Source organism: Danio rerio, chromosome 13 (assembly GCF_049306965.1).
Source record: "Danio rerio strain Tuebingen ecotype United States chromosome 13, GRCz12tu, whole genome shotgun sequence".
Lineage (NCBI taxonomy): Eukaryota > Metazoa > Chordata > Actinopteri > Cypriniformes > Danionidae > Danio > Danio rerio.
In genome coordinates, this window is record NC_133188.1 from 46,227,625 (window position 1) to 46,253,462 (window position 25,838).

General features: G+C 36.7%; 1 protein-coding gene across 25 annotated transcripts in view; it reads right to left on the minus strand.

The window, feature by feature from the left end:
• Nucleotides 1-25,838, minus strand: part of lrrfip2 (leucine rich repeat (in FLII) interacting protein 2) — a 52,799-nt gene that overhangs the window by 25,247 nt on the left and 1,714 nt on the right. For 10 of the 25 annotated variants that reach the window (XM_073919350.1, XM_021480533.2, XM_073919349.1 and 7 more), the window contains exons 3-8: nt 10,842-10,928; nt 5,522-5,581; nt 3,574-3,627; nt 3,432-3,479; nt 3,058-3,138; nt 592-636 (exon numbers count right to left, since the gene is read on the minus strand). In XM_073919350.1, coding sequence (XP_073775451.1) covers nt 592-636; nt 3,058-3,138; nt 3,432-3,479; nt 3,574-3,627; nt 5,522-5,581; nt 10,842-10,928 — 375 coding nt within the window. Of the gene's footprint in view, nt 1-591; nt 637-3,057; nt 3,139-3,431; nt 3,480-3,573; nt 3,628-5,521; nt 6,124-6,587; nt 7,999-10,841; nt 10,929-25,838 lie in introns of those variants that run through there. The other 15 variants (XM_073919358.1, XM_073919356.1, XM_073919354.1 and 12 more) reach the window with 3 other exon arrangements.

Below are 25,838 nucleotides of genomic sequence, written 5' to 3' on the forward strand. Positions count from 1 at the left end.
TACCAAATGATCAACTAGAAGTCAAGTTATTATTTGTTGTTCCTAAATCTTGGATAGGCGACAAGACTTTTGTCAGGTAGTGTACATAATGTATTTAAACAAATGCATATTGTTCAGTAATAATAATATAACTATTAAATATAACTGAAATTAACATAAAAACTGCTAAAACATTTTTACACACATTTACATAATTCAATAGATAAAACTGAAAGATGGGCTAAAAAATAAAAAAAAGCTCAGATTCTGTGTGGGCCCAACCTAGTCATGACCTCTTTGTGCCTGCACAATAAACAGTGCAAAGCTTCACTCCTAACATGAGTAATTGATAAAGCAAATATATTAATTTTATTATTTCACAGTCTTAGTAATTTGATAATTGAACTAAGCCATAATTACAATTTAATATAATTCAATAAATCATGCAGTTCTTTAATAGTCATAGATATAAAAGCCTATACATTAACAGAACAATGCTAGACAGAACAAAGATCCCAGATCTGGCTATCTACCCATACATAAATCAAACTAGAAAATCCACCACTACCAACAATCAATCAAAAACATACACAAACCATGACAGATACATACAGTGGAGAGGGAGCTCTTCAAAGAGGAACTACTGGAGACACCAGACTGCAGAGAAAACAGCAGTCAGCATCAATTCTGAATATGACGAGAAGCAATCCATGCCACAGAAATGGCGTATGCACTAATAAGAGAGCGTTACATCAGATCCCACCAAAGACCCTCTTGTGTTAGTGCCACAAGTCAATGAGTCAGTGCGGTTAGGCATCATTTATAGAAAACCACTCAACATTGCTAGTCATTAATAGCAAACGCAGTCTCACAGCAAAAATTTTATGGTTTTGCAACAAACTTTAAGTATAATATAAATTTGTACCTAATTTTCACTCCTTTGCACATTATCAAACTATGCATGCTTTTTCATAAATGAGTTAGTAAAAATTTCTACAAATTAGTCACTAAGTAAGGCTGCACAATTTATTGTATCAGCATGGATATGGCAATGTGCGCATCCGTAAGTCACATCGCAGGTATGCAATGTTGTCTAAATCAGTGGTCCCCAACCGCGGACTAGTACCGGTCCGTGGAACAATTGGTAACGGGCCACATAAGAAATCATAAATAATTTCTGTAGAAAATTTAACTTTGATATGCTAAAATTACTTGAATGACATGTTGTGTTACGTCCACATTCATTTCACATTGTGTCTGTTGTGTATGAGCTTGCTCAATGTGCACAAGCAAATAGGTTTGTTGCATTGCAATTAGTTTTTATTTCACACGACTTTTCGAGGGTCAAAATGAAAAATTTACCAAATTGATCTCTGACCACACCAAAGAGAAATAATTATTTCTTAGCCACAAATTTTAAATGTGTCAAAAGAAGCAAAATACAGCTATATACATTTTAAATATACTTACTATATTTATAGTAATGTACTATATACTTTTTAAATAAAAAAATTATATATACAAAACTTTTCCTTAAAAAAATTGACATTTCACCAGTTAACTAGACATACAAGGGGAGTTAATCTTATATTAAAGCAATGCTATTGTAAAAAGAAAATAATAATAATAATATTAAAGCTATATTAACAAAAACAACTGTAAGCAAAAGAAAGCAGGCAAAATAATTAAATACCATGTGTGATAAGGAAGTTATGATCACAGGCACACGGTTAATGTTAGGCCTATTAATAAGCTGTTCAAATAATAATTAAAACGAAAGCTGTAATCGCTGCTGCTTATTTATATATAGACATATACACTCTCAGAAATAAATGTATGTGAGCTGTCACTGGGGTGGTAACGTTTTAAAAGGTACAAGTTTGTACTTAAAGGGTCCATATTAATACCCACTTAAAATTTTTAGGTACTAATATATATATATATATATATATATATATATGCATGCATGCATGCATACATACATACATACATACATACATACATACATACATACATACATACAGACACACACAGACACACACACACACACACACACACACAGACACACACACACACACACACACACACACACACACACACACACACACACACACACACACACACACACACACACACACACACACACACACACACACACACACACACACACACACACATATATATATATTAGTACCTAAAAATTTTAAGTAGGTATTAAAATGGATCTTTTAAGTAAGAATTTGTACCTATTAAAAAGGAATCACCACAGTGACAGCTTGCATACTTTTATTTCTGAGAGTTTAGGCACGGTTGCTTTGCGCAAGTAAAAATCACCTATGTGCGGGAGTAATCATCTCATTCGGTATTCAGCTGCTTTCTTTTGCTCACGCGAAGTTTTTTTTGTCAGTCCTTTAGCTTCACAATTTCTACGATCACAATCGCACATATATTGGGCCATCTCTATTGTCGAACCCTGCTTTTAAGAAAACTACAATTTAAAAAAAATTTTCAACTGGCCAGAGTGGCTAGTGGGAGTGTCTGTCTAACCCACCACAGCTGAAATCTACCCGCATTTGGCAGGTGTTTATGTCAAGCCCTGATTGTGATTATTCAATTTCTGTATGTGAATACTGCATGATAAGATTCTCCAGAAAACAGTCAAATAGTGCTATTCAAGCCATCTTGTGAAAATGTATTCATATCCCAATATTTACTGCAGAAAAATAAAATATAGCAATTTCAGATTTTTCCATTATCGTGCAGCCCTACCACTAAGCCTATTAAATCGGCACATAAAATTCAGGTAGAGCAATAGTGAACAAACCTGCATGCAAGCAAACCCAATATCATTTCAATATTTTTAGCATTTCTACATATTCCGTATTAGCTTTAGAATTAGAATCTTTTAAACGTTTTAAATTGCACAGACAAGCTTTTTGTGGTCAAGACGTCATTCTAAAAGAACAAACAATATTAGTATGTGCATTAGCCTAAATTAGCAGATCATTACAGTCAACAAAATCCTGTTGCCAAAATACACACAAAGTACAGCGCCTTACAAAACACACAGTAACGTACCACCACGTCTCTTCTCCTGGAAGAATTACCCCGACTAGAGCGATGAGAACTGCTCAAGTCTCGTAAAGATGATGAGTTTGACTTTAAAAGTAGAAAGAAATGAAAAAAACAAACATTCATTTTCAATTTCCAACGCATTGTTAAAGCCGTGTAGTATGTAAAATGCTGAAAACAACATTTCTTATTTTTTAAATGACCTACTTCACCTACTGTGATTACTTAAGTTTGATAATTACTATCAAGTACCAATATTATACAATAATTATCAATAATGTTCAAATCAAGCCCTTGCGGACATATTTTACTCTATACAAACATGAATAAAATATCTCAATGAGAAAAATGAGGTCTGAATATCATACAGAATCACACACCCTGTAACTTCCAACACTCCGGACTGATGCCGTGTCATCATTTAATCCCTGTTGATGAGAAATTAGGGGAAAGGAAAGGAATAAGGAAAAAATTAATTTAAAAAGAGGAGAAAGTAGAAAAGACACGCTGCAAAATACAAACCCGTCGACTGTGGCTACTGGAATGATGACCATGACGGGCCTTTTCTGCATCAGCCTGAGATGAAGGAAATTAAGGATATGAAGGATACTGCATTTCTTAGATTGTGTTAGTTTTAGTCTTAACCAGCATTCCCAAACAAACACTAAACACTTTACATCCTGATAGTCTGCCATGATAAGGCCTGTTCAAATGACATGGCAAACATACAAGCCTATTTGCAGCAATATGACAAAAGGGGCTGGATACTATAGTCAAAACATATGTTAGTATTTATAGATTTTTCTTAAACAATTAGTTATCATATAATAATACTACAGTATAAATTGATGCATTTTCTCCTTGATGTTTTTCAATAAATGATCAAATTAAAATCTTCAATAGATAAAAAGAGTCTATAAAACATTAATTAAAAAAAAATCATAGCTGGTATTAAAACAAGTTGTTTTTCTGTTAGTCAATGTTATGTAGTTACCAAAAAATAATACTTAATGTAAAGTATTACCAATAAAATTTAAAAATGCATTGAACTACGAATGCATTATGAAATAAAATGCATTAAAAAATGAAATGCATTATGATACTAAGAAATTTTATACTGCCAGTGCCAGGTGCCAGCAAGTACACTACCTGACAAAAGTCTTGTAAAGTAATCCCAGTTGTAAGAGCAACAAATAATAGCTTGACTTCTAGTTTATCATTTGGAAAAGTGGCAGAAGGTAGATTTTTCCCATGAATCCTCTGATGAACTGCATCCCAATCATAACAAATACTGCAAAAGACCTACTGGAACCCGCATGGACCCAAGATTCTCATAGAAATCGGTCAAGTTTGGTGAAGAAAAAAATCATGGTTTGGTGACACATTTAGTATGGGGGCGTGCGAGAGATCTGCAGAGTGGATGGCAACATCAACAGCCTGAGGTATCAAGACATTTGTGCTGCCCATTACATTAGAAACCACAGGAGAGGGCAAATTCTTCAGCAGGATAGCGCTTCTTCTCATACTTCTGCCTCCACATCAAAATTCCTGAAAGCAAAGAAGGGTCAAGGTGCTCCAGAATTGGCCAGCCCAGTCACCAAACATGAACATTATTGAGCCTGTCTGGGGTAAGATGAAGGAGGAGGCATTAAAGATGAATCCAAAGAATCTTGATGAACTCTGGGAGTCCTGCAATGCTTTCTTTGCCATCCCAGATGACTTTATTAATAAAGTTATTTGAGTAATTGCAGAGATGTATGGATGCAGTCCTCCAAGCCCAAGGGAGTCATACAGAATATTCATGCTTTTTCCACTGCAGCATGGCTTTATATTCTATACAGTACATTATTTCTGTTAAGTCACAAGACTTTTGTCTAAGCAAAGTCAGACCTTACTGTCCTAATTAAATAATTAAAAATCAAGGCATGATCATATTTTATTTATGTAAAATAAGCGTAATCTAGAGGCCTTTGCCTTTCATATGAGCCACTTCTGATAACAAATGATCAGCTAGAAGTCAAGTTATTATTTGTTGTTGTTCCTAAAACTTGGATAGGATGACAAGACTTTTGTTAAGTAGTGCACATCAAGAATAATCCACCAGCCTCATACAGCCTACATTAGCTAGTTTATATGCGGTTTAATTAAAATGTTATTATCCGGTTTCATCAGTTTAATGTCTATAATAGACATACACAAATACATGAACAACACTAAATCATGTGAAAACAATTCCCCCCCCCAAAAAAAAACAAATCCAATGCCTTCCAAACAAAATCCAGCTCCAGAACACCACAACAGCTCCTTTATAAACTCAAAAGAGCACAAGTAATATTAAAAACATGCTTGTGAGCCACACGTAAACAACTGAGTGCACGAGAACACAGCTTGCACACTCCAACCTGAAAGCTCTTTATTAGTCAAAGGCAAAAGTACATGCATGTCTAAACTGGCCTAATCTTTCTCATACCATCCATTGGTGGATTTGCCCCCATTTCCTGCTAGAGGAAGAGTGCTGATGGTAAGAAAGCTGTGTGAGAGAGAGAGAGAGCCACAGGACAAACACTAAGACTTCTGTTGCAATTCAATCTGACAGTGGATCATTTGGTACTTGTTAGTTTCTGACAGTGGAAAAGCATTTCACAAACAAACTGATGAAAAAACATATTAAAATGCAATTACACAGATTGAAAGTATGTGCTTGATAAATATACTCTTTAAACCAGGTCTGTGAACGTACAACAACATCTACACAGAAAACACAGATACAGCTGACATGGATAACTGAATCATTCACACGTGTCTGCGAACACTGAAAACATACCGTACTGTCAAAGGCCTGTTTTCACTTACAGGCTTAGCTAGGCAGCTTGCTAAGTCTGGGATGTAAATCTGGAACTAGTAAAAGTATTCATATTGTGTCTTTTCGACAAAATGGTTTTTAAAACAGACAAACACTCTGAAGATCTAAAAACATGTTTCAGCTTTGGTCTGAGGCTCCGTTTACACGAATACATTTTATGGCTCGTTTCCACTGACTGGTACAGTACGGTACGGTTCGGTACGGGTCACCTTTATCAGGCTTGGGTTTCCACTACCAAGGGTACCCTTTTGGTGGGCGTGGTGTATAATAAAAAAGTTCCAGTCAACGTCATTTTATCTTGAGAAAATGTCTACAGTAAAGCTGTACAGGTCGCTCACATATCATATAAGAAGCACTTCTCACAAAACAGATGCTTTATACACATAAATACTTCTGTATAAATGTTTATTACTAACTTTTCTATGAAAAGGATAGGGTCACCTTTATCAGGCTTGGGTTTCCACTACCAAGGGTACCCTTTTGGTGGGCGTGGTGTATAATAAAAAAGTTCCAGTCAACGTCATTTTATCTTGAGAAAATGTCTACAGTAAAGCTGTACAGGTCGCTCACATATCATATAAGAAGCACTTCTCACAAAACAGATGCTTTATACACATAAATACTTCTGTATAAATGTTTATTACTAACTTTTCTATGAAAAGGATAGGGTCACCTTTATCAGGCTTGGGTTTCCACTACCAAGGGTACCCTTTTGGTGGGCGTGGTGTATAATAAAAAAGTTCCAGTCAACGTCATTTTATCTTGAGAAAATGTCTACAGTAAAGCTGTACAGGTCGCTCACATATCATATAAGAAGCACTTCTCACAAAACAGATGCTTTATACACATAAATACTTCTGTATAAATGTTTATTACTAACTTTTCTATGAAAAGGATATGATTATAAATGCAGATCAGTAACAGTGCAAAAAAGCCAACTGTAATGTCTGTAATTATTTAAAATAAATGCAACTAATATGAAAACATACAGCCCCTTAAAGTCTCCGATATGTTATCAATTACAGAAAAACTTCACACAGCATACATTTAGTCCTTATTCAGGGTTAAAAACAACATAAAATATAGCCCACAGTCAGAGCAAACCTCTCATCTGTGTCTTTAATCTTCAGCAGCACATGTAGCCTCTATTAGAGAGTAATTCCGTCATTCTGAGTTCATATTAGTACAAAAGATGATGATAATAGTTAAACAAGGCAGTTTGTTCATGTTTGCTGAAAAAATTATTTACTCCTTTTTTTCCGGCTTCTCCTTTGTTTTTTCGCGCTTGACTCTCATGTTTTTCAGCTTCTGACAGGATCGGGTTTCAAAAGCTAGTCAATAATCAAGCGCACGTTTTTTATCTTCAGTTTAAGAAGCAAGAAATCGAAACCGCTCGCGCTTTAGACTGGCTCGTAAAAACTATATGGCACATGGTAAAATCTGCTTTTCTTTTTGGTTTTGTGGCTGTTCATCAAGACAACGACAAGGTTTGTTTGAGCCCGGGTCGACCATGGCTCGTTATTATATGTATATGTAATTTCGCTGTAATCTCTCGGCTGTTTATTTTAAACATGGCGGGTTTTTTGTTTTCATTCTGGCTAGTTGCATAAGCAAATGACGCATCTCTGTAAACCAATAGCGTTCAGCTGCGCGTCTAGCTCCACCTTTTGGTACCCTTTCTCGTGTTTGTGGTATGGTACAGTTTGGTTCGGTATGCCTTTTGACAGTGGAAACGGCCATAAAAGCGTACCAAACCGAACCGTACCACTAAGTGGAAACGGGCCATTAGTTTTAAAATGCATAAGTTTTCCTACGGTTACACCTCCCGTCTACTCTACCCTGGAGTTTTTGAGCTGATTGGGACTTTTTCTCAATATTAAGTACAAGTTCAGTCTTGCATCCTCTCCATGTTAGTTCAGACTTTGCAAGTTTGTTATGGAAAACAAACTCGAGAGGACACGTCGGGTAAATCTCGGGTAAAAGAAAGTGGTGTACTTTATAACCTGATTCACATCCCCCTGGCTACGTTGTTTCACCATCTTAACAGTAAAATGAAAACATAATATAAGAAACTGCTCATTTTCATTTTGATATTAACAACTTCACCAAAAACGTTGAGATGTTGTGTAGCTGAATATATGACTGTCATCTCACTGTATGCATATTTAAAACAAAACAGACCTATAACATAAATGCTTCCTTTCATTTTTACCGAAAAATATGAAACCTACCATGTCACTTTTGCTAAACATCAGTTTTAATAATTAATAACGGCCATTATAATAGTATAACGTACAATACGTTTATACATTATAGAAAATAAAGGCAAGCAATCAGTTAAATGTGGAGTATCAGTGTACGTGGTTACAGAAATTAAAATATTAACTTATCTTCGCGCTCAGCCAAAACACGTTACCTGAGAACATGTAATAGTTAAAAGACAGAAGAGTCGTTAGATAGACAAGATGAATTAAATATCATGGATAACAACTATAGTGAGATGAGATCCAGCGGAAGATCCTTGATGAACTGTCCGATGTGCACTGCTCTCACCTGGGATTTTGTACTCAAAGCACCCGCTGACTGCCTGGAGCTCAGACGCTCGTATACGCTGCAGTGCATGCCAGAGTGTGTAAGTGGTCAAGTGATATGCATTTTTAGTGGTGTAGTGTGGACGGAGCTCTTTTCAGAAACGTCGGATGAAACAGACATGGACGTGGATTGTTTTTGTTCTAAAATGCAGTTTTAAAACTAAAACATATTAGTGTAAACGGGGCCTGAGTGTCTCAAAACAAAAACATCCTGGAGCTCACACATGATATTAAGATAATGCTACATAAAGGTGCAAAACAGGGGTCTAATATGCTTTGAGTTCTGTTAGTAAATTCTCTTGCTTCGAACAGCCACAAAAGACAACCTACTCCTCATTTACTGATGTAAAACTTGATTTTTGTGCAATGTGTTTGAATGTAATGTATGTTTTATGTATTGCCATCTCAGCAACCAAGGTTATTTTCATGGCAATTTTCAACATTTCAATAATAAATAAACAATTAAAGGGCCATGAAACCCCCTCGTTTCAGCAGGGTGTTTTCACACCTCTACTTTGGAAAAAGTCAGAAAAGTGGGCGTGTCCAGCTCTGTTTAGGACGGAGTGTCGGAGGAAGAAATGAGGCTTGGTGTGGGAGTGTCTATTTGGGCGCGCTGAATTTCAGAGTCAAAACACACAACCACAGCGGACAAAGTGACTGTGTTTACATGGACATCGTCGAATTATTTGCCAAATTATTAAATGGTGGACCTTAACTGCAGTTTAGCTCTTTCATTCAGGGAATTCATTCATGTCCCTCCCGACAAACGTGATATTTGATTCGAGGATCTGCTCTAAGCGTGTATTTTACATGCAATGTTTAATACCGCACGGCGAATGAGAGAAAAAAAAACTCAGCATTTCCCGGAAACTTAGATGCACACGGCAGGTAGTGTCAGAAAGCCGCGTGTGTTATTCCGGTCACAAAATCCAACACGAGGTTATAGTTTGGTTGTAACTGTTAGTGCTAACTTGTTTACACACGGTGCAATAGTTTGTTTGATACTAACAAAATACGAACTGAATAAACAAAGAGCACTGGTCGCTCACTTACCAAATCTGTAGAGACAGGACAATCCACACCAACTAGAGCCGCGTCTTTATTTAGAGGAGACTACAAGCGAATCTGGATCTCAGCGTTTGCAGATGAGAACAGCTCTCAGGTAAACAATAATCCTCCTTAGACACGTAAGTTATTGTTGTCGAGCGTCGCGTACACTGTTAATCCACGCGTGAGTCTGAGCTCTCACAGAGAAAATGAAAACAAAACTTAACTGCAGCAAACTATAAAGGTAACACTTCACGCTTGTTTTGCCAACACAACGTGGCGTCTCTGTCGTCTACACTCTGACAGTAATGAATATTAATGAAGTTGCACAATAGAGCGCGCTGATTGGTTTGAACCAAGCCTTACTCATGCATTAATGCATCACACTGTAAGACGTAATAAGACACACTCTGGCACAGACGTCCAGTCTGCACGCTGGAATACAAAGCTATTATGTCATGACCGTGACGCAGCTTTAAAAATTCGTTTCAAACCGGAAGTACGAATTTGCTTGAAATAACGCAAAAACAACCAATTTACACTTTTTTGTGAAATATAGGTGTCCTAATAGTGTTTTTAGCAGTGTGGGACACATATACAACTGTCAACAGCTCAAAAAAATGTGTTTTGGTGTTTCGTGACCCTTTAAGAACAACAAACAAATGAATACACAAGTTAAATAAGATTTTTAGTGTTAATACATGATAAGAATTAAAAAAAAATTGAGCAATGTGTTTGCAAAAAGTGCACTAATAAAAGATATTCATACTTTGCTCCACTAACACACTGAAAAAGGTGCATGATGTTACAACCAAGTGGAAAAAGTGACTTCAACTCAAAAACCTAGCGAGTCTTAATGTAAAACTGAAATGCAACCTCATAAGTGATCAATTATGGCATCAAAAATACTGCATCCTCATGCATCATACCAAATTAGTACTCTGTGTACTGGACTTGACTCAATATTTCAATAAACTTTTGCATTATCATTTTGCTAAGGTAATGACCCATTGCAATGCATTATGGGCTTTCCATCTCAATGATGGGTATTTGCAATGCTGGAACAGCCTTCGTATAGAAATTGCACTTATGATGCTTTTACAAGGCAAGTTTTTTACTAGATCAATAGAGCACAGATCTGCAGTTCAGCACACTTGAATAAAATACTTTGCATTAGGCCTAAGACACATAAAAAAAAGATAAACTGCACACTATAATGCAATTACAGTCATTCTTTAGGCAGGAATTTCAAATGCTACTTGTCTTTCAGTCGGCTCTGTAAGACTCACCTCTTTCTGTTGTCGTTCCAGTTCTTTCATACGAATTTCCCGGGCCTCTGCTCGAGCAGCTCTCTTTGCAGCAAGTCTGGCCTCCGCCTGCACAAAACAAGTAACAAAAATAATTTTAGTAGCTGCAATAAACAATATGGGCATCTTGTCTGGACACTTTAAATTAAGTCCTTCCCACAGGTTTGAAATTTACTTGAGGTGGTAGCCGGATTGAAACACCTTTTACCCATGGCACATACATGATTAAAATGTGACAAACCAAAAATAATGTGATTTTTAAAAATATTTTTATTTATTATGACACTGTTATACTTTTTTATTTTAAAAAGGAAAAAAAAAATCACTATGCATTATAAAAAAAAATCCACTATTTCTCTTGTATGCTATTCAGGAGCCACAAGAACCCACTTGTAAAAGCTGCTCTCTTTCCCTCTCAAGTTCAAGTTACTTTATTGACAAAACATTTTGCACAGTATTGCCAGAGCATTTCAGTACATGTATAAAATGTCTAATATATTAATATCATCAAATTAATTAAATACACAGCAAATGAGAAATAAATGACAGAAAAATGGAATAAAAACAGACAATATCTCTGGTTATATTGGATTTGTAATGGTGTGCATATATTTTGCAGCCAGTTTAGATGGCATTTTATCCTCTCAGAGTATATTGTAAAGTTTTCTTTTTTTGTTTGTTTCAATTTAAAAATGTATTATTTAATGTTTCTCTTGCTCGCTCAGCTGCAAAGCCAAAAGAAAAAGTAGGCTTAAATAAAAAAGGTATGCAAAACGTGTAGGGTGAGAGAAGCGTTTCCACTGGTTAATTGATACTGAACGTTAATCTTGTGTGGATACAAAAAAAGTTTAAAAGGATGATAATAATAGTACAAAAAAGTGTCACCAAATATACTTGGGCAGCTGTTAATACACCTGGACGGTCCGCCCAAGTAAAGTCTTTGAGTGGGAAGCTCTGAAATTGTATGCAAAACACTAATCAAAAGAGCAATAATTTTACAAAAACTTGAAATAAATGCATCAGGATATTTTAGTGTATAGTATAAAGTAGGGCTGGGCAATTAATCAAAAATCAATAAGATAAAAAAAAAAATCGATAGATCTATAATCAATCTAATTTTTCCAGGTCATATTTTTCAGTTATTTTCCCTACTGCATGTGGAGTTACGTGACCTCGCTTGGTTAAGGCTGATTTATACTTCTGTTTCGAGCATAGGCTTCTTGCGGTCACAAATCAGCACACCTTTTAAAAAAATGTAAGTAGACGTTACACGTTGTTATTTATTTAAATTTTTATAGGAAAAAAAGTGCCTGTTTTAGGCAATGTGTGTTTTAATTTCAGTTGTTCAGCATTGATGTTCACTCTTCATTCAAAAATATCTCACTTGTAATATGTGAGCATTTTACTTTACATAACTTGTCAGTGAACTGTAGGGGCAAAATAAATAAACTGTCAATAAATGTAATCGAGTTAAAATGTTTAAATTGCCCAGCCCTATTATAAAGTATTGAGTAGTGCAACTAGTTAACTAGTGCTGTCAAACTGATGCTGTTAATAACCATGTTTAAAAATGAATACCATAAATATAATATGGCATAAACAAAAGCCCATAACAAAGAGCTAAAGAAAATTAAAATGCTACATTGAAAATAACTGATTTGACAGAACAAAATAATTGCAAAACAGAAAATGTAATTTTACAAAAGATAAATATTTGAAACACATGCATTAGGGTATTGCAGTACATATTATAAAGTATTAAGTAGTGCAACCTTTTCCAAGATTCAATAAGCAGAAACATTTCTTGTGCAGCACATCAGAGTGGCTTTCTGGAGCATCATATTACATTGAAGACCAGATAATAAATGCAGCCTTCACAAAGCATGAGACTTCTTTCAAAAAGATAAAAAAAAAACTATTTGAAACTTTTTGAAATCTCCCTAAGTACACATGTTGACATATGGCCCTGAAATGAAACTCTCCTTTGTTTCCACTAGTTTCTCCACATTTGTTTCCATTTATTGGTGATGTTTCAAAAGTCAGCAATCATAACAAAAATAGTCGTCAGAGCTACGAATAGCACACATGCTGATGATATATATACGAGCAGCTGGCTCACGGGACCCATATTCAAACCTGAGTCATGACTTGATCCCATTGGCCCTCTGTCTCTCTACTGTCCTATATATAAATGCCCAAAACACAGACGGCAACAATAAGAAGTGGGGAACAGTCATATTTTCCATTCATCTACAGCTGAGAAAGCAAAATCATTATCATAGATGGATGGACCAGATATATATAAAAGGTAGGTGGACAAGATATTTATATAAAAAGAGAAAGCAAGGCTGGTTGTTGGGCATCCACTTTCCCTGTTGAAAGGTATTTAAAGGTGCAGTATGTAAGTTTGACACCCAGTGGTTGATTTAGGTATTGTACACCTGGTTCAAAACACAATAAGGGCAGGTTGCCAGATTGACCACACCAACAGGTAAAGTGTGCCTGACTGACTGTCAAACCAAAGGCTGATTTAAGGCTGATTTAAACCATGTTCTAAATAAAAGCAACGTCACGTAATACAGGCAATATTTTCCATATCAAAAGGAGTTTTTGTTCTAACCAACACCTGAAATCTCTGTTTTAGAAATGGCTTTTTTTCTTGCAGCTAAACAATAGAAAACTTTGACTATGATTACCAGTGTTAAATGTTAATAATGTGAGCTTGAATGCCCTTTTACATGACATTTATTGCCATACTACTAAATGCAGTAGCAGATACTTTCAAGATGTCCTCGCTGCAGTCTGTAGCCACAATCACGTACTGGACAGAGTCCACTACGTAGTAGACATTTTACCATCCACTAAGGTAACGCCCATGCTACCTGCTAGGTTCCCAGGCGATCGTCCATTATTAGTGGACCTGGTCCACTACGTTATCAAGCTGTGGGCAACGGTAAGGATACAGTTCACCTCAGATCTTGAAAATAAAATAAACCCTTAGGCCCCGTTTACACTAATGCGTTTTAGTTTGAAAACGCATAAGTTTTGCTACGGTTACGCCATCCGTCCACACTACGCCGGATTGTTTCGAAAACGCTGGAGAGGCCGTTTTCATTCTGAAACGCTGCTGCTCCGTCTCAGTGTGGATGGGGAAAGACGAGACATCTGAAAACGGAGGCGGGGCTGCAGACATTCGCCTCTCTGATTGGGGCTTTTCCTCAATATTAAGTAGCCTAACACACAATTCAGTCCAGAATCTTCTCCGTGTAAGTTCAGACTTCGCAAGTTTGATCAAGGCTGCATCTCTTCTTCTCAGTTTGATATGGAAAACATACCGAGGACACGCGTCAATCTTCACAGGGAACAGTGTACTTTATAACTTCATTCACATTAACGTTACCCTGGCTACGTTGTTTCACTTTCTCAACAATAAAATGTAAACTTGATATAAGGAACTGCCTATATTTATTTTAATATTAACAACTAAACAGACAGCAGAAATGTTGAGGCGCCGTGCTGCATGAGCGTCATCTTTACTGTGTGGAAATTTATAACAAAACGGAGCCGATGACAACTGCCTCCTTTCAATTTCAGTGAAAATACGAAACACACCCTCTCTTTTGCTGAATATCAGTTTTAATAATCGATAATGGCCATTATAAAAGTATAACATACAATAAGTTTATACATTATAGGAAATAAAGGCAAGCGATCAGTCAATATACATAATAGGCTACGTGGTTTCATCAATCATTAACTTATCTTTGCGCTCAGCCAAAACACGTTACCTGAGAACAAGTAATAGATTCCAATGCCCAAAGTCAGGGAATATGTTGTTAGATAAAGACAACAAGATGAATGAAATATCACGTTTAATAAATATAGTGAGATTAGATCCAGCGGGAGATGCTTGATGAGAAGTCCGACTAGCAGAGCTCTCATCTGGGTAGATGGGCTCCAGCGATTGCCAAAGTGTGTGTGTGTGTGTGTGTGTGTGGTCACGTGATGTGCGTTTTCAGCGTTTTGGTGTGGACGGAGAGCAGTTCAGAAACGCTGGGTAAAACGCGAGTGTGGACGCGGATCGTTTTCATTCTAAAACGCCGTTTTAAGACTAAAACGCACTAGTGTAAACGGGGCCTTAGAAATGGAACTTTAGAACTGTGACAACAACACATATCAGTGATTCAGCATGTACATTTAATAATGTTAAAGAGGTTTAATATGTATTAATTAGATTATAAACCTTACCATTTCGTGAGTGCACTAGTCTGTGCTTCTGAATGGCTGTTTAATATTCTGTTGTGTTTATGTGTATCTTCTCACATAGCATGTTTTTAGGACACAGGGTTACAATGTAAACTGCTCACCTATTGTTTACATTTGTAATATTTATATTATTTGCTCATTAATAACCACCTCATGTGGAACTACTGTATAAATCTGCGTCTCATTTCGGGGCAGCTACAGTCCACTGCAGGTCACATTTCAGTCGTGGACACACAGTTTGAGAGCCTTCCTGACTGAATGAATAAAATACATGGTTTTCCAGCAAGACAACCCAGCGAGCTGAAATATAATTGGCTATAGTGGCATTGGGTGGGTTAAATGACCGAAACAAAGACAGATGTTCAGGCACGGAACGCACATTTTTAAAGCTGAATATTTCACTTTAGCATTGTTTTTCAGAACAAGGATGTTCACTCCATCTGCAAACATATTATGGTATTTTCATGCTTTAGAAGAGAAAAAAAACTTACATACAGCACCTTTAACTGAATGAAAGACCTCTAAGAGTGACAAAAATGAATTCTGGGAAACCACACCTGTCTTTGTAAGAGCACTTGGCAAAAATGCAGCAAATGCTTTTCATTATTTTCTTAAGTGTTTCTGTTGACATAAGGATGGCTGACGTACTGTCAAGGGCAGGGCTTGGAAAAAGAAGGGGTGTGGCTAAATTGATGGGGTGGTCTCTTTCACGTCTACCGGAAATCATCTTTAACCAGGTGAAAATAACAACAAACATGATTCAGCAGCAATGTCTAATTTAAGATCAACAACACACACTTCAGGTAAACACAACAACATGCTGGATGGTTCCTCGTGACACATACACACACTTGCAGTATGACTTGTATTTCACATTTCTATTTCCTAATACCCTCCAACAAAGTAATTTATTACTTTACACTTCAATTCAATTACACCCTGACAGAAAGGACAGTGACTTGAAAGTATGCAGCCTGACAGCAAACATTTAAACGGGGCTTATAACAAATCTTTACACATATGGTGAGGTTAGTGAGGGTGGGTTTGATGTGTGTGTGTGTGTGTGTGTGTGTGTGTGTGTGTGTGTGTGTGTGTGTGTGTGTGATTCTCCTGCGCCGCACCTGTTGAGCTGTCTGACAGTTTGACCCGTTCACCACAGCAGCTCAACTGAGCCCAGTGTCTCCAGCTCTATCTATAGACCGTGCAGCAGAGCCTCCGTCATGAGACTGCAACAGGAAATCTGACCAGGGGGAGACACACTTACTTCACAACTTCCAACATAGCTAGTTCATTTATTAAAGACACAGTCATACTGTATCCTAAAGAACAACAGCTCTGTAGTCGGCCAGACCAATGATATGCCACAGACTGACTACACAATAAGCTTATCGACATCGGATATGGAAATGTTTGCAACGGTGTTATCCTAGGTCACATTAAAATGCAAAGTGTCTATATTTGCGCTGGTTCGTTATTCAAGCAATTGGCATATTAAAATGTCTTGCCAATCTACTAAGACTTCACTGACTGCACACTAAAAGCCAGTGTTTTTGCACCAGATTGTGAAATTAACTAAATGAAACCGTGACTATTTTTACATGGAAATCAGTGATGGAATTATTTGTCTTAATCTGAATAAGACAATAATATGCTTAAGATGTTTACATGAGTTGCTTTTTGAATGTTCCTTTCATGATCCCGTATTACATGTTATAGCACATAGTTTGATTAATGAGTTTCATGTAATTTTGATGTTTTATTTTTAATTTGTGCAGCTTGGCACTTTAACTTTTTAATCAGAAATATTTCATGCATGCTCCCCCCCATGACAAATGAGATATTGGATGCGAGTAAGAACTGCTGGAAGAGTGTTATTTTAATAGAATTTGATACAGCACGTTGTATAGTAAAAAAAACTCCCCATAATGCGGTGTGTGTGTGTCTGGGGTCCTTCAATGACTCGGTAGGTGCAGAGAACAGTGTCCAACATCGATGTGCTTATTGACTAGCCTGTCGCAAAACACAGTAAAAATCCTACGCGACGTTAATAGTTTAATTGCGGTGTTTACATGTCTGTACTGCTCTTTAATAATGCAACAAAAATCAGCATACTTTACATCTTAATTTGATTTCTGATTAGTTTGATTATGACTTTAGTCAGATTAAATTAATTAAAAATCGCTGTTTACATGGTAGACTCTTAATCAAAGTATCAAAAGTTAGGATCATTACTGGCCCAATCAGGTTTTTAATTTAAAGTTTAATTTTCCAGCGACTATTTGTTAGTTGCGTGCAAATACAGTCACACAATCATCATTGTGCAATTCAATCTTTGAATCAAGAAACATTTTGTGCTTTTAACCCATTAAATTCTACCTTCTCATCAACACCATGTTGCTTTTCAGTTCCTCTTATCTGATTTAATGTTGTCAGCATGTGTTTTTTTTTTGTAACCTGGAATCAACCAGTACAGCAAAGAAACGGCAACATCAAATTATGAGGTAAAAAAAAAAAATGTCAGTTTCTAACATCTTGGAACCAGACATTTACGCAAGTACAACAAAAGTATTTGCAAATTTTTTCCATCAGTTTGGCAAGTCAGCCTTCTTTTGTTAAATAATTTAAAACTGCAATGAAATACCTGCACATTTTCCATACTTTTGGCAAAATTTTGGCAGGGCAAGTCAAAATCTGAACCCCTGGCCCAATCTGCGACTTTATTAGTGTATAGAATACTAAAAAATAAAACAATATCAGCCTCAGTTGTGCCAAAAAAGCACACAGTTCACAAATAAAAAATTGTGTCAAAAGATCTTTACAGACACTGCAATGTTTTGTTTTTGTTAAATATTTTGGCCACAATAACCATATAAAAAAATCTGACACCCCTTTTCAGAAGTTTTAATTAGTTCATCAAAACTTAATTCAAGTTGATGAATCTAATGATTGTTCATGGCAACATAAACTGAATTCTTCACATAAGAGGGTTGTCATGATACTGAAATTCAGTAGCAATTGATACTGAAATTTAAAAAACGCTAACATTTGAGCGCTATTAAGCAAGTTCTTAAACATCACTGATATGCCATTGTGTTCATGTGCTCAACAGAAATCACTGTGACTGGACATGAAGATCATGAGTTCACCAAACTCACCTCTGTTTACAGAGTGTAAACACAGAAACAAGGACACTGGAGCGTTTTAAAGCAGTGATTCATTAGCGGATCACTCATACTGCATGTTAGCTTATGGACAAACCAGCTGACTGACGTGACTTTGAAACGCTCCAGTATCCCTGTATCTGTGGTTAGACTTAGTAAACAGCGGTGATTTCTTTGAATTGATGACCTTCACTGAGAAATCAGTCATTTCTGCACAAGAACACAATTGCAAATCAGCACCGTTTAAGAACGAACATGCTCAACAGCGCTCAAATGTTAGCAGGTAATGCATGTTTTTTTAATTTCAGCATTGATTGGTACTGATTATCAGTATCGTGCAACCCTAAACTGGATGTGGGTCAAAGTGCTTTTCAATTTTCAAGGAGCATCCAGCATGAAACGTACGATATTAATCACAACACACATTAATTATTATTTCGCTGGCTGATTAACGTGTGTTTTACGGCAGGCACATTACATTAGTATATTGATTAGCAAAGCCTTCATTTCAGTAGAATATGTAAATCAGCACACACAAACCTGTAAATAACAGTGTGATGCAATTTATGGGCATTGTGCAATAATATCAATAAATAGATGATTGTACAGCGCTGACTGAACTTACATATAACTACAAAAATGTCTATACAAAACACTGATGTACAAATATTACACTTTTATTATGCCCTATAAAGTATTTTTAATAATTGCACAGGCATGCATATTGAATATTTCACCAGGCAAAAAAGTACTACAGTATTTTGACCTCACATTAAACTTTAGACAGCAGGGCAAGCCAGTAATAGCTTCAGAAATATCACACCTTGCCCTAGATACTCCAAGATGAGGGGACTAACTCATTCTGTTGCTTTGTAACTAATGGACCATGAAAATGAGTGGCATTTTAAAGCAACACAACCGGGGAGAAGCAAAAGTGACCTCAACAGGGGGTTACATGGCTCATACTTAGCCACAGTAACCTGGGCCATGCATAAGCAAATTAAACGGCATGCTTTCAGTTAACAGAGAGCTCTGTTAAGCATTAGGGAGTTCCCTCTGCAGCAGGCGCAAAAAGGGTGGATCCGGAGGCAGGTTCAATGAAACGAGCCAAGGCTTTATGCGTGCTGTAGGTAGACAGTGATTTATAATCTTTGAACTGCATGGGCGGAGTGACTCTCATAGACCCGGCAATGTATGCTTTAATGGAATTGATAAGCATGCAATTCCACTTCAAAAAAGTGAGATTGCCTCAGTGTGGGTTGAGAAGTACACAAACTCCAGCAAAGCGCAGAGCAACATGCCAGATCACTCACACGGCAGGAATAAATCATCCTTAAATATTTAGATACTTATCAAAACATCCTCAATGTGGCTGGAGTTTCACTTCTGCACTGCAACTCACACCATGCAGCTTTAGATTTCTCTATTCCCTCTTTTAAAACATCCTTATATGGTTCATTTTCAGGTTAGGAGATATTGGCTCATGAATCTGCTTTTTCAGTGACAGTATCAAAAGGAAACAACTGCCTCCCATTTCCTTCATGTTAAACACTGAACAAACTGTTAATGAGGAAAAAGAAAGGTATGCAGTGTCAGCTACCTACCGTTGTTTTTCTTTCCACCATGTAACTCTAACAGAAAAATCCTGTTCTTTGTATCAAACCCTTACAAACCCAAATTCAGCATGTAGTTGGAAATATATAGTGATGTTATTCAGGATTCATTACTACTAAAATTCCATGACTTTTTCATGATTTTTCCAAGACTTTCAAGTGACCTAATGTTTCATGCAATGTCTACATATGCATGGTAAAAGAAAAACAATGCATCTTCAAATTTATTACAGCATTTCATAAAACATGTAACAAATCAATTTAGTTTCAATTTATATTTATATCTATGTAAAACTGATTTAGATAATGGTTACACCGCACTAATAATGTGAGAGTATATGATTGGCCACGAACAGAAAATAAGTAAATAACCTAAATTCAAGTAAAGAGATATCTGTTTTCCATGACTTTTCCAAAACTTTGTGAGTTTTTCTGTTTTTCCAAAATTTTGCCAGGCCTGGAAAATGCCATTTTAAAATTCCATGACTTTTCTAGGTTTTCCATGACCATATGAACCCTGGTTATTGATCACAGTGACTTTTGCAGTACTAAATAAAACTTCCAAAAGTTATAGCTGATTAATACTAAAAGAGCTGACTAACTGGCTGATAAGCTCAAATAATTAATCTAGATTTGCTCTTTATTGTTTTAATATTTTAAATGCAAGCACTAAATGCAAGAATTAAAGTAACAGGAATGCATGGTTATAAAATAAACATGTTAAACAAATATGATGCAGAGTGAGACATCAAACTCTCAGGTATCCAATCTGCTTTAGCATCATCAAGGTCATCCCATTCAGTCACAAGAGACTCTTTAATTATAAATTTGGGTCATACAAGTTAATTTCAGCAGGATTAGTCCCAGAGCACATACCGATAGCAGACAGAGTTTTGGTGATGGGCTCACACATGTGTGCTGCTGAAAAATCTGAGACAAGTCCATACTGGCTGCTCCCTGTTCAAGCTGCGAGTCAAACTTCATCAGCTGCAGCTCCAACTGGCAGAACCTGAACGTCCACATATTAACACATCGCAACAATGCTATGGAGAGACTGACCAACAATGTAATGCAAGTCCAAACTATGTAGACTTACAAACATCTACAACTACATACGAGACATTCACCTTCACCCTATAAAGCCCATGTGTCTCATTTGACAGAGGAACTCCTAAGGCCTTGACCAACGTGGCCAAATCCTTGATAAATAATCTTTGGTTTTTTAGTAATAATACAAGATTAACATTTACTGAATTGAAGCAATAAGGCATTTAATTCAGTATATAATTTGGTAATCACACAATTTAAGGACTAGTTCACTCAACATATTAAATTTTGTCATCATTTATTAAGACACTCTTAGTTATTTTGCTTCGTTAAACACAAAAGAAGATATTTTGAAGAATGTTGGAAACCTGTAAAAATTTATATCTATAGTAGAAAATACTAATGAACAAATAAGAAAGTCAATGGTAACAGGTTTCCAACATTTTTCAAAAAAAAAAAATATGTATGATGCTTCTGGGTGAACTATGTAGATAATACAACAAAACTTTTAAATGTCACCTCACTAAGTCTTATTAGTGGAATAATACTCTGAATTTCATCTTACGTTTTGTCCAAATATATACATCTACACCTAGATGTATATATTTTGTTGTATTCATTTGTCTTCCTCCTTAATATTTATAATATTAAATATTAAAATATATTGTCCATAAAACCTAACATTATTACAAAAATGGTACAAAAACAAATACTTTTATAAACATAAACTTTATATCCCAATAGGTAAACTATCAAGACAATAAAAAGTCTAATGCCAAGCTTAACAAGATAAATATTTCCATACTGGTAAGTCGCTTAAATTCGGTTAAGATCCCCATTTAAGATGTCATAACAAACGGCTTCTTTCCAAAATACCGCCCTTCAAAGACATGCCAGGAAATCCAACGTCAGCAAACACGAACAGGCACAATGACTGACAGCAGGAGAACATTTCTGATTATATGGTGTTGGCCATTTCTTTTTTGCTGTTTACAGAGCCTTGGGCTATCACCGACACAGGTACACATATTCCTGTAATATCTGTCATGTAATAGAGGGATACTTTAAGTCAGGTATTTAAAAAAACAAACAAACAGCTTACCACACCTTCGGCACTCTCCAATGACTTGAAATAGCATCCTATCCATTTAGTTTGTGTATGAAGACGGAAAAACAACAGAATCAGCATCTGACTCACTTTTGCGGAAATGCAAGTTATCATTCATTCTACTGACGTCCACTGAATGTCCATTAGCTTTGTAAAACATAATTCTGTATCACTGCTTTAGCGGAAAAAAATCTATAAAATGGTTTGAGATCAGTGTCAGCAAATCCCAAAGAATTTACAGCAAGTACAAAAATCACTAAATGTATATCAGAATCTCAATTGGCTTTGCACTAATTTCCTGGTCAAGAAAACTGGATTTCTAAAGGCCCTGAAATATCTTAAAGAGCCCATATTGTGGGTTTTCGAAAATGAGCTTCCATGTAGTGTGTAACAGATCTAAGTGAAGTGAAATATCCACCTAAAACTTAAATCTGAAAGTGGACAGTTTGTAAAACTATTGATTCATCTAAAAAAAAAAAAGGAGTCGACTCATAGTTGTTAGAATGAATCGTCTTCATAACGAGTCTTTAGCCGTTTCGGCGTGACGTGACTACGAAACATAGTTGTTATGGGCGCAAACCCGGGAAAATTTAAACCTGCGCACCGCCCACTAACACAGCCGCGAAGACAAACAGATCCTGAAGTCATAAGTCAAGAGGATGCTGTGCTTACCTGGATATTATTGGAAGTGTGAGGGGAAATAATTGATTCAGCAGTCAACACGCTTACAGTGGGCGATTCATTCGTTTGTTAAGGGAAGGATCAGAAAAGACTGGTGTATGAGACTTGTGAGAATGGGCAGACAATACACTAGGGGTGCGTGCAAAATAAGGCCAGTTTATTAGGCACAAAGGCAGCATGCTACACGCTGGTGAGCACTACAACCCCCTGGCTGGGGATGGGATCTTTGGGCAAAGCAGAGTACAGGTAAGCCCTGAGAACATAAAACATTTCACACAAGAGGTGCCAGAGCAACACTTGCAAATAGAAATGATCTAAGTTACAGCTGAGAAGGGAGAAAAGCTTGGTGACGGAAATCACACTCAGTAAATGATGTGCACGCTATCGGTTTCATTTTTACTGCTAAGTGTGGTTCATACTTCCCGTGCGGGGGTTATGACGGTCACGGGGTTATCGCGCGGCAAGTCCGCTGGGGGCTTGACAAACCGCGCTGGGTATTTGTCTCGCGCTGGGCATTTGTCTAGTGCTGAACGCTGTCGACCAACCGCAACAGGCTGTCATCGGTCCAATCAGCGCAGATTAGCTTCGCGCTAAGGAGGGGTTTGGGAACAAATAAACCTCAGAACGATTAATATGACCCTTTTTCATGTATAATATGGGCTCTTTAAGCAAAAATAGAGAACAAACTGGTGTGACAGTTCTGAACAAAATCAGACCAAAATTACGATTATTTTGAGTTTGTTTCAAAAGCCTGCAACAGCTTGCAGAAGCAAACAGTACGGAAAGGTTTACCACTTCAGCTGGTAAACATCTTTGAAATACTACTGGACGGTGGCGATGATAGAATAGGTAGGCAAGACTATGGCCCTGTTTACACAAATACATTTTAGTTTTAAAACGCATAAGTTCCTGCAGTTACGCCTTTCGTCCACACTATGCCGGAGTTTTCGAGCCCTGAAAAAATAGCATTCTGGAAACCCTGAAGAGGCCTTTTTGGTTTTAAAGCGCTGCTGCTTCATATCAGTGTAGATGGGGGGGTATGGAGACATCTGAAATCGGAGGTGAGGCTGCAGAGTAGACATTCACCTATCTGATTTGGGCTTTTACATCAATATTAGGCTAGTGCACAAAGTTCAGTCTTGCATCCTTTCCTTGTAAGTTTAGCCTTCACAAGTTTGATATGGAAAACAAACTCCTGAGGACACATCGGGTACATCTTCAAAGGGAACAGTGTACTTTCTAACATCATTCACAACATCCTGGCCACATTGCTTTACTATCTTAACAATTAAATGAAAACATGACATAAGGAACTGCCTATTTTCATTGTGATTTTAACTTAACAGACATTAAAAATGTTGAGGCGTCGTGTAGATACATATTTATATGACCCTAATCTTCACTGTATGCATATTTATAACAAAATGGATCCCTTTAGCATTACTAGCTCATTTCATTTTCTTCGAAAAATATGAAACATACAGTCTCTTTTGCTAAATGTCAGTTTTAATAATCAATAACGGCCATATTAAAAGTATAACACACAATGAGTTTATACAATATAAGCAAGCAAGCAGTCAAATAAGCATAATCTGTGTACGCAATTACATAAATTAAAAATATCAACTTATTTTTGCTCTCAGCCAAAACATGTTACCTGAGAACAAGTAATAGATTTAAGAGACCGAAGAGCTGTTAGATATAGAGAAGGTTAATTAAATATTACTTTTAACAACTATAGTGAGATGAAATCCAGCGGAAGATCCTTGGTGAACCGTCTGACCTGCGCTGCTCTCATCTGGGGAGTTGCCCACAGAGCACCCGGTAACTGCCTTGAGCTCAGATGCGGGTATATGCTGCAGCGCACGCCAGAGTGTGTGTGGTCAGGTGATGTGCGTTTTCAGCAGTGTAGTTTCGACAGTGAGCTATGCAGAAATGCTAGGTAAAACGCCAGTGTGGACGTGGATCGATTTTGTTCTAAAATTCTTTTTTTAAAAACTAAAACGTATTGGTGTAAATGGGGCCTATGAGTCTCCTCCTGCTTTGACATGTAAATCTTAAAGGAAAACTCCTCTTTTTTTTGGAAAATATGCATATTTTACAACTTCCCTAGGAGTTGAACAGTGAGTTTTACCATTTTTTAATCCATTCAGCTGAACTTTGGTTTTGACAGGAGCATTTTAGCTTAGCATAAATCATTAAATCAGATTAGACCGTTAGGCAGCACCATGGCTGCAGAAGGTGCAATGATATTACGCAGATTCTAACAGGTAGTGTAGGGCTTGGTGCTATTAGACTATTTTCTGAATATTTGCAAAATATCATTGCGTCGAATATTCTAGCCCTATCAGTGTAGAAAAAGCTATTTTTACATTTCCACTGATCTTAGTACACATGTAACTATAAAAGTGTCAAGATTTAAATAGGATTTTTTTTTTGAGCGAGATGCTAATGATTTATTCTGATTTAATGATTTAAGCTAAGCAAATGCTGGCTCATACTGTGCAATTTTTTAATAATAATTTTCGAATTTTTTTTATAAACGATTGTAGTATGTCAGACTGCACGAACAGGACTCCCATGTCACACTGTAAGATCTCAGCTGTCATAATGTCAGATTGAAAAACAATAAAGACGCGCCAAACATGGAAGAAAACTCCTGTGGAATTTAACGTCTCCATCTGTGACACTTTCACTATCCTGCATTCTGAAATGATTCCTTACTGCAAAGTGAACAATCTATAGCGGCAATTTCGCACACAGCATGTCTCAATGATAAAACCAGGGAGATAAAAAACTGTTATGACATTTCCCGCGGTAATATGAATTGTTGTATGGATTGAGTCATCTGATTTGGCTATTGGTTCTTGGATTGATCCTTATTGCAGCTGTTGTCACACTGCAGGAAAGGAAATCTTCTGACACTGGCAGGAAAAATCTGATCGCAATGTGCATTAAGCGGCTGTCTGTGAACATGTCAAACCAACAATCAAAGATCACAGATTTTAGAATTTCAGGAATAGTTTAGGATTCCCTAAATTTGTCTCAGACAACAAAATCCTGGCTGAAATCCCACATTGAGAGCAGGGCTTAAGTTTAAGAC